This window comes from Pristis pectinata, chromosome 19, assembly GCF_009764475.1.
Source record: "Pristis pectinata isolate sPriPec2 chromosome 19, sPriPec2.1.pri, whole genome shotgun sequence".
Taxonomy (NCBI): domain Eukaryota; kingdom Metazoa; phylum Chordata; class Chondrichthyes; order Rhinopristiformes; family Pristidae; genus Pristis; species Pristis pectinata.
This window is the reverse complement of record NC_067423.1, coordinates 34,262,431-34,276,666: the sequence shown is the minus strand read 5'-3', so window position 1 is coordinate 34,276,666 and position 14,236 is coordinate 34,262,431. Positions and strand designations below refer to the sequence as shown.

Sequence of the window (14,236 nt, the reverse complement as noted above, 5' to 3'; positions counted from 1 at the left end):
CTTCCCCCAGGCTGACAGCTTCTACTTCACCTGCTGCTTGCAGATAGTCACCTGTTTCCAAACCCTTTAACAGTACAATCCTCAGTCAAGATTGCTAAGCCTTTCAGTGTTACAATGTCAAAAATCAGAAGGTGCACTAATTGGTACATTTTAAAATGAAAACAGTTAGTTACTTATCTGAAATAAAGACAGAAAATGCTGGAAATACTCAACAGATAAGGAAGCATCTGTGGGAAGAGAAACAATGTTAATGTTTCAGGTTGATAACCTTCCATCAGAACTAAAACCAATTTCAATGAAAGGTCTCTGCCTGAAATGTTAACTGCTTCTCTTTCTACAGATGCTGCCTGGCCTATTGCGCATTTCCAGCATTTTTTGTTTTATTTCTGGTTTTTAGCATCTGCAGCTTTTTGCTTTTCAATTACCTACTTATCAGTTCTAGAATGGAAGTACCATGATGAGCATATCAATCACCTTGTGAATTCTGTTCACCATTCAGGATTTCTTTTACAAGTTTCTGCTGCCAGTAAAACAGAAATGCTCCATTTCTATAATAAAATATTTCTATCTTTATTGTCACTACTTCCCTTTCTCCTGGTTTCTCACACAGTTCAAGAATTACTTCTCAGAATAAACTAAGGCGACCAGCTTTGCGTTCCCACTGTACTATTAATAAGCAGTGCAACTCTCATTTCCCAAGCTTCCATTGGTTGAGTCAATTGAAACGTTTACACTAAGATCAAGGTGCTGCATTAGGTAAGAGTATCAAGGGAAATGGATTAAAGGTGGACAAATGGAATTAAGCTACTGATCAACTACATGAATAATGGAACGGATCCTTGGGACTTCAGAGGATGATTGAAGTTGGAGTGTTGGTAATAACATCTAATTGCACTTAATTGATTTTTGAGTGCCCAAACACTATGATTATATAATGCAATTAAACAGATTGTTTTTAAGGAACCGAGGTGGTAGCTGAATAAAAAAATGTATAGCTGCCATGTGATCCATGGGCCAACAGATCACAAGTTTTCACCTGAAAGATGTTTCTGACATATTGTGGGACAAAGCTCACTCATTTAAATTGAATGATGCTTTTATTGTTGAATGTAAAAACCCCATCAGTGAGCAGTATAAATATATCCTTAATATGCTGCACTAAATCATTTAGATTAAGCCAGCAGCAGCTTTTCAAATCTATTCAGCTTTTTTGTTACTTTTGCCATTGACATTGTTAATCCATAATAATACTGATTTAGAAGTAATAGAGTTACATTTATTTAACTTATTTAAAAGTCTGATTTATTTAAAAGTCTGATTTCAGTCACTTGTTTTACTGTGTCAAAACCCAAACTTTCCTGGGCTGGATTCATCACCCCATACTGTCTTGTTGGAGTGTTTCGTTATCAGAAGTGGTTCAAATATACATTAAAGAGCCCACAACAGTATTCAAAATGCATAGAGAGCCCATAATATCCTGGCCAACATTACTCTCTTAAACAATTCAAATGGAAGAACAGATTAACTGGTCATTAATTTAATTTCTGTTTGTAGGATCTTCCTACCACATCCTACTTACTAGTTAATAGATTCCTTGCTCAAAAAGGGTGTTTCTCTGAGTTTGCAATGTTTTATGGTGAGCTGGTTAAATATTATTTAATTACAGGTATTGTCCTTCTCCAGTATATTTTAATGACTTTACTTAAGGTTAGAAGTGGAATCTGCTGATAATCACACAAATGTCTCAATAGTCAATGACCCAAAGAGAAAAAGACAAACCAGTGATGGGGTTGATCATCTGATCCATGGCTAATATATCTTGGCCAGTGAATTCAATCATATTAATCTCCATGCCTGAGTTCGTCATAAGCAACTGAATCGTGCATTAGAAAGGTTGAATTAAACAATCTTGCCAGTAACAGTGTTGTATACAAAGCATTACCTTTCCACCTCTCGGCGCATTTCCTCACGCTTTTTCCTGCGTTCCTCCCTACGGCGTTCAAACTCATCCATATCCATGGTTTACGGGCAAATGTTCTGCTCTGCCTTGGTAAAAATCTGAAAAAAATGTTCATAATTAGAACATTGCATAAATATCAAATACATGTATAAATATCAACAAGATCAGATGACCACACTATTGTATTTACCACACAGGTGCCCAAAGGAAAAATAGGTTTTCCTTTGGTTCAGTGAATCAGGCTTAAGTAGAACTGCTCATGTCTATTGGCACCATATACAGATGTTAAATTAATTAAGAAAGATTTTCATTAAATGCTAGGAGCTTATTTAAAATGTATGGCTCTGAGAATTGTTACTGCCCAACGGATAGTAATAATCCAAACGGCAGAACTATAGTCTTTAAATATAAAGCAGTCATTTTGTCTCTTAAAACCTCACCATTTCAAATATTCACCTACTTCTGTCAAGCTGAACTGTGGATTGTAAAATGTTTCAGTGAAGATTCTTGTACAACATGCTAGAAGTATTTTATGAAAAATCTGCCTTACCAGTAATGAATGTTTCCAGTTGAATAAGCTAATGAGTAGAAGAAAGCAAATGTAGCATCACTAGGACCACCCAGAAATCTTGCAGCTTAATTCCTTCCGTGAATTAGACTTTCTCAAAGCAGGAAAGAAAAGACTGCCCAGTCCCTGTGGTTTAATCAAACTGTACCTTTTCCTGATATCTATTAGTCCCCTGAATAGTGCTGTCTGGTGATGATCACTGCAGAAAGTGCTCCAGCCCTGTGAGACAGTCCAATTTCATACAGTGAATGCCACAGAGCCCACAACTAGAAAAGGCTACTAGAAGAGGGAAAGCTGCCTTCTCTTTCTGCTGCAGCACTTGTTTACAGAGCTGTCAGTGGTTTGCAAAACTCTGAAGGGAATCTGGCATTTAAGGCCAACTCTTAGATTGTTTCCTGTGCAGTGCTGGAGGCCTCCACTTCCTTTGGAATCCCAGCTTTGGCTGTTCAGTGAGGACTGAAAATATTTTGTAAACCCTGTGCAGACAGGGGCTGCCTGGATGCTGCAGAGCATGCTGCCTGGGGTCAGCTAGGCTTGACTTCAAGAACATGCTTTTGGTTGTGTCTCTTGTCAGGAGATTGAGGAAAGTTGCAATAAGTATGTAGCAAGGGAGAAAATTCCCTGAGATCACTTAAAACTAGACATATATTCTTTTTTTTTGTAGAACTTAGAACATAGAAGAGTACAGCACAAGAACAGGCCCTTCGGCCCACAATGTTGTGCTGAACCAATTACATTAGTAATAAAATGGCCAACTAAACTAATCCCTTCTGCCTACACAATGTCCATATCTTGCCACTTCCCTCATATTCATGTGAGCAGCAAAACATCTTTTAATTAGTAAAAATATTCTTTTGTCTGTTTAGACTTTGCTACTTTATAGATATTACAAAGAAAGAATTTGCTTTTATATAGTGTCCGTTACATCCAGTTTAGGTTGCTCAAATGTAGTCATTATTGTAATCCTGGAATAGAAGGACAGCAAGCTCCCACAAACATCAATGTGATAATGACAAGGTAATCAGTTTCGGTAATTGTGGCTGAGGGGGAAATATTGTCCAGGGCCAGCATTTATTGCACATTCCTAAGTGCCTTTGAGAAAGTGGTGGTGAGCTGCCTTTTTGAACGGCTGCAGTCCTTTGGTGAAGGTACTCCCACATTGCTACTTTGGAGGGAGTTCATGATTTGAACTAATGACAATGAAGGAACAACAATATATTTCCAAGTCAGGGTGTTGTGACTTGGAGAGTGTCCTGCCACGTATTCCCATAGTGCCACAAGTGGCACTGTTTGGTCACCTTTGTTGAGGCGAGTATTGCCTTTATGCATAATGATAGGTTACATTATGTACAGCAGGGTGATGGATTCCCTTCTGTACTCTATTTGGGCCGTTCATGTACATCCAAGATGCCAGACACCATTTAAATCCTGTTCTCATTAATTATCATATGCTTCAAGTTGATGATACTAACTGATTCTAATGTATTAATTGCTAATACATGTGGGAAATGGAAGAGGGCTTGGTCAGAGGTTTACATTCCTTCAGCAAGTTGTTGATATCCATCTGGGGCTACATAGGAGTACTCCTCCATGACGGTGAAACACAGCTCATGTAGGTCAGTCTCTATCTCTCCATTCTCAAACAACATCCTGACTCAAATATCCTGTTCTTTCATCATCATTAAACATGATAGGTATAGACATAGAAGGATAGTGGTGCCATCAAGGATGTCAATACAGATGACAGATCAAATCAGGGTGAAGAAAACCAAGAAGCAGTTTGCATGTTATCAATCTCCTTGCTGTGGAAAGGAAATGAATGGCATTAATCAAGCAATAGTAATAGATGTGAATGATGTGTACAGGTCACATGCATTTCAGAAATTTAGAGAAAATGGGAGGTTGAAGTGAATTAAAATTCCTTCAGAAATGGCCTGATGGTGGAATGTAGAGTGCCTGTGAATATCGGGAGGTCAATAACCACAGGGCAGAACAGAGGAAATTAGGAGCTAGAACAAGGGGAGGTTAAGAGAGTTGGTGATACACTTCAGGGTGATTTGAACTTAATAAGGACTGGGTCGGGAGGCAACAGAGAAATTGCAAAATATGGGCTGGGTGGATGAAGGCAAAAAGACAAGGGCAATGGAGAATAGAAGAGGAGAGGAGATAAAGCAGTTCATGTGAATGATGTTTGAATTAAAATTTAAAGGTTATTAGAACACAGAGAGTTGCTTTCATTGAAATGGAACACCACACTTTGCCATCGAAATATATTGGAAAGTTGAGAGCACGCACAAGGAACTGTGTCTTCCTTATGTTCAAATTGAGAGTGGGAGTTCCGTGAAAGAAGTGCCTGAGAGGAAACTCAGAGAGTGTGTTTTACGAGCTCCCTAGGAGGATCCTTGAATATTGCTCAGATATGGCCATGGAAAAATATCAATGGGACAGACTAAAATGGTCAAGAATCACAAGGAAATGGCCACACCGCTCATCCACCACACATTTATATGTATCAATGCTTAGAGTCACAGAGTTATACAGCATGTAAACAAGCCCCTGCCCCAACTCGTCCATGTCGACCAAGGTGTCTTTCTGAAGTAGCTTCATTTGCCTGTATTTGGCCCATATCCCTCTAAACCTTGCCTATCCATGTATCTGTCCAAGTGTATTTTAAATGTTGTAATTATACCTGTCTCTACCACTACCCCCTGGCAGCTTGTTCCATATACCCACCAGCCTCTGTGTGAAAAACCTGCTTCTCGGGTCCCCTTTCAGTCTTTCCCCTCTCACCTTAACACTATGGCCTCCAGTTTTAGACTCCGCTACCCTTGGAAAAGACTATTACCGTCCACCTTATCCATGCCCCTCCTGATTTATAAACCTCTATAAGGTCTGTAGAAAGGGAGTTCAAGGTATTTTTACGATGCCTAATTGATCATACACTAATGCAGTACCATTATTGTAATAACCTGAAAAAAAACAGAACAAGCACCACATTCACATTTTTCCTGTGCTCTGCAGTTTCAGATTCCTGGAGTCCTACATACTAGGAAACCAATAAACTATTTCCCAAACAGCCATAAAAAATAATCTCAGGTTGAAATTCTGAGAGATCATTAAAGAGCCAAAGTAGAGAATGCATTTACTCTATGTCTGTGTGATACCTGATCTGCTTTATGCTGACACTGGGAGCAATATGCGGAACAAGTTGCATTCCAAAGTGCTGGCATGCTACATCTTCACCACTGTAAAAATTCACCAGAAGGTATCAGATTTAAATATAGTATTTAAGTTGTCTTGTAAACATGGCTAATCAAAATAAGGGTTGAATTTGTTGTTTCATTACTTACATTTACTTGGTACAGTCAACACTTTTGTAACTCCACCCAATCCCAAAATTCTTTCCTGGCCTCCTGCTTTCCTCTTTATATGGTCATATTATGAAATCAAGTTAATCTTTCTCTCTCTCTCCACATATGCTGAATGGTCTGCTGGGTATTTTAAGTATTTTTATTGCATTGAAGTACAAACATAAGAGAGCTTTATAAAACTGACCAACAACACAATAAATCCTGAATAATAAACAGACAAACAAGAGAACATCCCAATTATCAAGTTTTTAAAAGAATTCCTTCAAAGACAACCCCTTTCTCAATGCACACTGCCAGGCAAGGATAGCAGGACGAAGTGATGTGTACTCATATTGATATTCTATTGAAACTCTGGATTGAAACAGGTGGCTGTAGCTATATTTATGATAAGGTCATGTTTATGTGACATCTAGCCTGATGGAAGTATCAGTGAACTACAACAGGTCACCTTAAGGTTAGTGGGTTATAACGACAGGTTGCAATCTAGTAATCTGAGATCACGGAACTAATCAAAGGAATGCATGGGGAATTGTTGGCAGACCTGAAATTCAAATAGTAGTGCCCTGTGTCTGGGGGATAAAGATGTCTTGATATCAAAATGGCATTGGAACATTAGAACATGTATGCATATTTCTGAGGCAAATTATATCAGGTGCCACATTGATGAGGTGATAACAGTTTTGTTGCAGTGAATTCCTGTGTCCAGAATAGACAAAGCATGAGTTTATCACCAGTGCTGCTACTTTGGACATCAATGTCCAAATAATGCCCTCTCTTAAGTTTTGAATTATCTACCCTAGAGGGTTATGGAGACACATTGGAGGTATTTTTAAGGAGGAGGGAAATAAATGTTTGAAAGATTTGCAGATGATACCACCAAAGTGGGCCGGATCTTAAGTAACAACGGAGATGGAGTGCAGGAAGGAGATAGAGAGCCTAGTGGCACGGTGTTAAGTCAACAACCTTTCCCTCAATGTCAGCAAAACAAAAGAGCTGGTTATTGACTATAGGAAATGGGCGGAGCACATGCCCCATATGCATTAATGGTGCTGAGGTGGAGATGGTTCAGAGTTTCAAGTTCCTAGGCGTAAATATCACTAATGGCTTCTCCTGGTCCAACCACATAGGCACTATGGCCAAGAAAGCTCACCAGTGCCTCTATTTCCTCAGAAGGCTAAGGAAATTCAGCATGTCCCCTTTGACCCTCAGCAACTTTTATAGATGCAGCATTGAAAGCATCCTATTGTGATGCATCACAGCTTGATACAGCAACTGCTCTGCCCAACACCACAAGAAATTGCAGAGAGTTGAGGACACAGTTCAGTCCATCACGAAATCAGCCACCCTTCCATTGACTCTGTCTACACTTCTCGCTGCCTCAGTAAAGCAGCCAACATAATCAAAGAATCCACCCACCCCAGACGTTTTCTCTTCTCCTGCCTTCCATTGGGCAGAAAATGCAAAAGCTTGGAAACATGCCCCACCAGGCTCAAGGACAGCTTCTATCCTGTTATAAGACTCTTGAACAGTCACCTTGTATGATAAGATGGAATTGTGACCTCACCATCTACCTCATTGGGCCTTGCACTTTATTGTCTGCCTGCACTGCACTTTCTCTGTAACTATAACACTATATTCTGCATTCTGTTATTGTGTTTTCCTTGTACTACCTCAATATACTTATGTTTTGAAATGATCTGTATGGATGGCAAGCAAAAAAAAGTTTTTCACTATATCTAGGTATATGAGACAGTACTAAATCAATTCCAATACTAATTCCAATTCCAATTGAGGGCCAAGGGGAATTGACACAGATGAGGCATGGGGTAGGTTAGCCATCATATTGAATGGCTGGACAAGCTTAATGTCCTACACCTGCTCATATTTTCCTGTGTCCTTGTGTTCTTTCATAGCGAATTGTGATCAGGCAATGGGAGGAATCCCCTTCCATACTATCAACTACTTGCAGATTAGTTGCTTCTTGATTTTGTTGTTGCAAATCTTCATAGTTATCAGGTTTCAGATCGCTTGGTGGGAGAGCATTTTGGAGATGGTGACCACAACCCCTTGACCTTTACCATAGCCTTGGAGAGGGATAGGAGCAGAGGATATGGGAACGTACTTAATTGGGGGAGGGGAATTATGATGCTACTAGGCAGGAACTTGGGAGCATCAATTGGGAACAGATGTTCTTGGGGAAGTTCACAATGGAAATGTGAAGGTTGTTTAGGGAGTACTTGCGTGGGGTTCTGGATAGGTTTGTCTCATTGAGGCAGGGTAGAGAAAAGGAACCATGGTTGACAAGAGACATAGAATACCTTGTCAAGAGGAAGAAAGAAGCTTACCCAAGGTTTAGAAAGCGAGGATCAGACAGGGCTCTTTACAAGGTAGCCAGGAGGGACTCAGGAGAGCTAGAAGGGGGCATGAGAATGCCTTGGCAAGTAGGATTAAGGAAAACCCCAAGGCATTCAACACGTATGTGAAGAATAGGAGGATGATTAGAGTGAGGGTAGGACTGATCAGAGATAAAAGAGGAAACATGTGCCTGGAGTTGGAAGAGGTAGGGGAGGTTCTTAATTAATACTTTGCTTCAGTATTCACCAGTGAGAGAGGCCTTGATGTTTGTGAGGATAGCATACAACAGGCTGACATGCTAGGGCATGTCGACGTGAGGGAAGAGGATGTGCTGGAACTTTTTTAAAAACATTAGGATAGATAAGTTATAGGGGCTGGATGGGATATATCCAAGGTTATTACTGGAAGCAAGGGAAGAGATTGCTGCATCTTTGGTGATGATCTTTGATCTTGGCCACAGGAGTAGTGTCAGATGATTGGAGAGTGGCAAATGTTGTTCCTTTGTTCAAGAAAGGGAGTAGGGATAACCCTGGGAATTCCAGGCCAGTGAGTCTTCAGTGGTGGGCAAATTACTGGAGAAGATTCTTAGACAGGATTTATGGGCAGTTAGGGAAGCATAGGCTGATTAGGGACAGTCAGCATAGCTTTGTGAGGGGCAGGTCATGTCTCATGAGCCTGATTGAATTCTTTGAGGATGTGACAAAGCACATTGATGAAGGTAGAGCAGTGGATGTGGTGTACATGGATTTCAGTAAGGCGTTTGATAAGGTTCCTCAAGGAAGGCTTATTCAGAAAGTCATGAGGCATAGGATCCAGGGAAACTTGGCTGTGTGGATTCAGAATTGGCTCACCCATAGAAGACAGAGGGTGGTTGTAGATGGAGTGTATTCTGCCTGGAGGTCAGTGGCCAGTGGTGTTCCACAGGAATCTGTTCTGGGACCCCTGTTCTTTGTGACTTTTATGAATGGCTTGGATGAACAATTGAAAGGGTGGGTTAATAAGTTTGCAGATGATACAAAGTTTGGTTGTGTTGTGGATAGTGTAGAAGGTTGTTGTAGATTACAACAGGACATTGATAAGATGTAGAGTGGGGCTGGGCTGAGAAGTGGCAGATGGAGTTCAACCTGGAAAAGCGTGAAGTGATACACTTTGGAAGATGGAATTTGAAGGCAGAATACAAGGTTAATGGCAGGACTCTTAGCAGTGTGGAGGAACAAAGGGATCTTGGGGTCCACGTCCATAGATCCCTCAAGGTTGCCACGCAGGTTGATAGGGTTGTTAAGAAGGCGTATGGTGTATTGGCCTTCATTAATTGGGGCATTGAGTTCAAGAGCCATGAGGTAATGTTGCAGCTCTATAAAATGCTGGTTAGACCACACTTGGAGTATTGTGTTCAGTTCTGGATGCCTCATTATAGGAAGAATGTGGAAGCTTTAGAGAAGGTGCAGAGAAGATATACGTTGCCTGGATTGGAAAGCATGTCTTATGAGGATAGGTTGAGCGAGCTAGGGCTTTTCTCTTTGGAGCAAAGGTGACTTGATAGAGGTGTACAAGATGATAAGAGGCATAGATTGAGTGGACGGTCAGAGACTTCTTCCCAGGGCGAAAATGGCTAAACACAAGGGGGCATAATTTTAAGGTGATTGGAGGAAGGTATAGGGGGATATCAGAGGTAGGTTTTTTTTAAACACAGAGTAGTGGGTGTGTGGAATGCACTGCCAGCAGAGGTGGTGGAGGCAGATACATTAGGGACATTTAAGAGATTCTTAGATAGGCAAATGAATGATAGAAAAATGGGGGGCTATGTGGGAGGGAAAGGTTAGATAGATCTTAGAGCAGGATAAAATGTTGACACAACATTGTGGGCTGAAGGGCCTGTACTGTGCTGTAATGTTCTACGTACATTGTCTACAAAGCTACATACAATGCTTTCTACAGTAGTTCCAGATTACCTTAGTCAACCAGGGATACTATGCCAAGTACTGCATACCTCAAAAACCTGAGATAGCCATACTTTCATAAGGACACTTTCACTGAAATCTATCACATATTGCTGCCACAACTGCAATTTTAGAGCAAGCTGCGTTGTCAGTGATTGTCAAGGGCAAAGTGGCAATGAGCTTTCTTCATGAAACTTCTTAGGAGTGGAGCTAGAGCTTTTACAACATTTCACGTTTTGAAATCAACTTGTAGATGAGGTAGACCAATCCACTGACACTCCTCTTCAAAGGTAGCTGACTAAATTTCATTCTCTCTTGCCAGCAAGTGAAGAGGCATTGGGCTTTGCTAATACGGAAAGCTTCCCAATAGTGTAAGGAGCCACTAATTCCGAGCATAGTCCTTTATGGATGCTGCATGTCAACTCTGCCCTTTACTGAAGATGAAAAAGATTCCAATCTCTTAAAATCTCACTGTTACACGGTATGATGTGAATTGAAAGGAATTGCCACATTGCCTCTGCTTTTTACTGAATTAAGTGTATATTGCTGAATATTATGAATTAATTGTATATTGTTGTGACAACAAAAATGATTGGCACTGTTGCATCATGTTTGGAAGAGGTTTAACCTAAAGGAACCAGAAAAGATTGTAAAATTCACTGAAGCACTAGTAGAAACATCCATGAATTACAATCCTGAAGATTGATAGTAAGACTATTAAAGAAAAGAAAGATGGAAATTTCACAGAAGAGGATTCTGTCAATCTTGAGGTAGAGTCAATGTTGTAAGGTAACAAATGCAGTATCCAATTTACATAGCAAGCTCCCATAAATATCAACATAAGGATAATAATGCAATATGTTTCACTATTGTTTGTTGAGGGTTAAACATTGGTTAGGATATTCAATAGAACAGACAAGGTCTCAGTTTAACATCTCATCCTAATGAAAGCAGTGTCAGCAGTACAAACAGTTGGTACTTCACTGGGATATCTCTGGAGAGGGATTGAATCCATAATTTTCTGCTTCAGAGAGCAAGTGTGTCGCCAATTGGACAGTGTTGAATAAGGTCATATATAGTCATGATTCTTTGAAATTAATATTTTTATCCAGGAATTCTGGGGAAAAGATCATATTTATTCATAAAATAACTGTATTTATGTCTGAAAGGAAAATCTCACTGTCGTTGCTGGGCAATATCAGTTTATGTTGTCAATAAAGATAAGGTGATTTTTTTTCTTTTGATTATAAAACATTTTTTATCAATGTATTTTTAAATATGATCTTTGCTTCAGTTATTACCAAAGTGACATCTAAATATTTGAATATATTCTTGTCATGAGCTCAAACTGCTATATTAAGAAAATTGCTATAATGTTTGCCAACAATTTGCAGTATTCACTCCTTTCTGTAAGATAGTTGGTGAGGATAACTATGAAGAAGCATGCTATTATAGTGAATAGTATCACATTAAGAAGGTATTGGAGTGATATATGTTAAACTGAGAAACTTTATAGTGAGGAGGATTAAAGTGAAGGAAATTAGAGTGAATTATATTCAGTGAAAAGGACAGGATGGAGTGCTATGGTGAAGAGTATTTGAATGAAGGATCTTGGAGCATAGGATAGTGAAAAATGACAGTGACATCTATTAGTATAGACTATTACTATTAAATATAATGAAGCAAAGAGCATTGGATGCACATTTCAGCAATTTTCTTCGATACTGAACCAAAAAATCATTTTTTATATCAGGGTTTGGGCAAAGCATTGCCTTGGACACCAGTGTGGAGAAGAGAACCAACAACTCATCACCAGCAAAACTAATGCATATATTTAACCCAATCCTTATCTTTTCTGTCAAAGGTACAACATTTCTAAAATAAACTATTGAGTTTCTAATCCTGTATCAAAGAACATTTCAAGTCCCGCAGCTGTGCAAGTTTCTGCAAACTTGGCCCAAGTTAAGCATTGATCCTAAACACTGAACTTTTGTACTGTACTTTTTCACTGCTAAATTCAGTTTTTTTTTAAAGTAATGGCTCCACTGGGAGATTGGGCATTGTAAGCATATTCGGTCATTCTGAGTTAAAAGTTGATGTATCTAATTGGACCTTAAAAGACTTCACAAGATTTAAATTTTTAGTTTTAATGATACCAAGTTGGAATCATGAGGCATAATTTTTCATGCTCCCACCCCCCCCCCCCCCAATCCCTCCCCACTCCACCCCCAACCAGTGCTAGGGAAGTCAGAACAGGTTGCACTTGTCCATTCAGTAAAGTCAATGAATGGAAGATTCCAACATGTAAAGCTTCCCATCAGTCTCATCTGGCTGGAAACCTCTCTGTAGTCTTTACAACATATTCCCACAGCCTTCTTAAATCCCATTTTTTTAAATAAAAAAAAATTCTCTTGAGATGGTGACATTCAATGCCTAGCCCTCGTTCTTAAATAAATGTGATGGTGAGTAGTATTCAACTGGTAGTACGACTCACTGGGCCACTTCAGAGGCCAGCAGGGGTCTAGGTTTTCTCATGCTCATTTTCCATGACCCTTGGAAATATGCTCTTTACATCAAAGTTACAGCAGATGGCTGGGGAACACTAGTGGAAGTTCACCCATATGGATTGTCAAACTCATGTTAGACACATCAGACTGGTGGCGGTCTGAAAACACAGGAAGCTCTTGCTTAGCAGCATTCCTAGAAACTAACAGTTATATTAAAATGGATTCTTTTTTCCAGGCCAAGACAGGCAAGTGGTTGGATGTGGTTGGGGGTATGGGTGGAATGGTGGTGGGGGCTGGGGGGGCGCTCTAGGTAGAGACCTGAGAGTGGGAGGTCAACGAATAGGGTGAGGGATAGAAGGTCAATATGGGACTTACTGTCATGGGCTAACAGTCTTGCACTGCACAGTGAGGACCTTTAAGCATAGAAGAGTGACTCAGCTCTGTCACCCAGTAACACCACATGAAGTAAGCAACAACATAATAATGAGTATGGACAATGATAAATGAACATTGGTCAGTGATATCTTTTCATATTATTGTGCGATGTGGAAGGAGATCATTCAGCCCGTTGAGTCTATGCCAGCTTTCAGCGCATTCCCATCAATTCCATCCCCCAGTTATTTCTCTGTAACTTATTCTCTCTAACAACTTCCTCCCCCATCAATTCTCCTACCACCCACCTATGCGAGGGGTAATTTACAACAGCTAATTAACCATTTAACCTTTGACATGGGGGAACAAACCAGAGCATCCAAGGGAAACCCACCCAGTCACAGAGAGAGCATGTATACTCCACACGGACAGCACCTGAGGTCGGGGTTGAATATGCGTTACTGGAGCTGCATGGCAGCAGCTGAGCCACTTTGCTGGCCAAATAGTTTACAACCTAGTAATGACGATGAATGAAACTACCCAGAACTACCCATAAGTCCACAAGTTGTAAGGTTTATTAAACTTCACTTCACTACTTGCCATGTTGCCACTGGATTGCTGACTGGGTTTCAGTTTTTTGTAGACAGAACTGGCCTCCTGTGGCATTGTTCATCACTAATCCATATCAGTGCTCTGCCTTAATATCCTTGCCCAATAAATAAATCGAATGCTCAACTCACACTCGAACCACAGAAATGGGAAGATTACCCGATAAGTTTTCTTTACGACATGGCTGGAATAAAAAAAAGTACTTTTATTTTGAAACATTTTAATTACTTTCAAAATGACTCACAGTATTTGGAAATATAGTGGGAAATGAGGCATTGCATAGCCAACAAATCTGTGTAAAATCACATTGTCACCAAAAGGAGGATAAACTTTGCAGATGTCGGTGCATAAATTTCCTTTGCAAAATTCAGACTGAGATAGATTACATTTCAGAAAGTTTGAATAGGAAAATAAACTACAAGTGATTATGAATAATCCCCAAGTGGGCTTCCATTCTTGCTGATCTAGAATAACATTAACTTGAAATGAAATATTAACATATTTTGCTCTTGGTTTTCAGCTATTTTATTGTTTAAAAATAGCACAGGAAGGCC

The 14,236-nt window shown here is 39.9% G+C and overlaps 1 protein-coding gene across 5 annotated transcripts in view; it reads right to left on the bottom strand.

The window, feature by feature from the left end:
• The window catches only part of LOC127580360 (non-muscle caldesmon-like), a 186,350-nt gene that overhangs the window by 113,422 nt on the left and 58,692 nt on the right, over positions 1–14,236 (bottom strand). For all 5 annotated transcript variants that reach the window (XM_052033708.1, XM_052033711.1, XM_052033713.1 and 2 more), the window contains one exon: positions 1,943–2,058. In XM_052033708.1, the coding sequence (XP_051889668.1) occupies positions 1,943–2,019 (77 nt within the window). In that variant the 5' untranslated portion in view covers positions 2,020–2,058. The remainder of the gene's footprint in view (positions 1–1,942; positions 2,059–14,236) is intronic.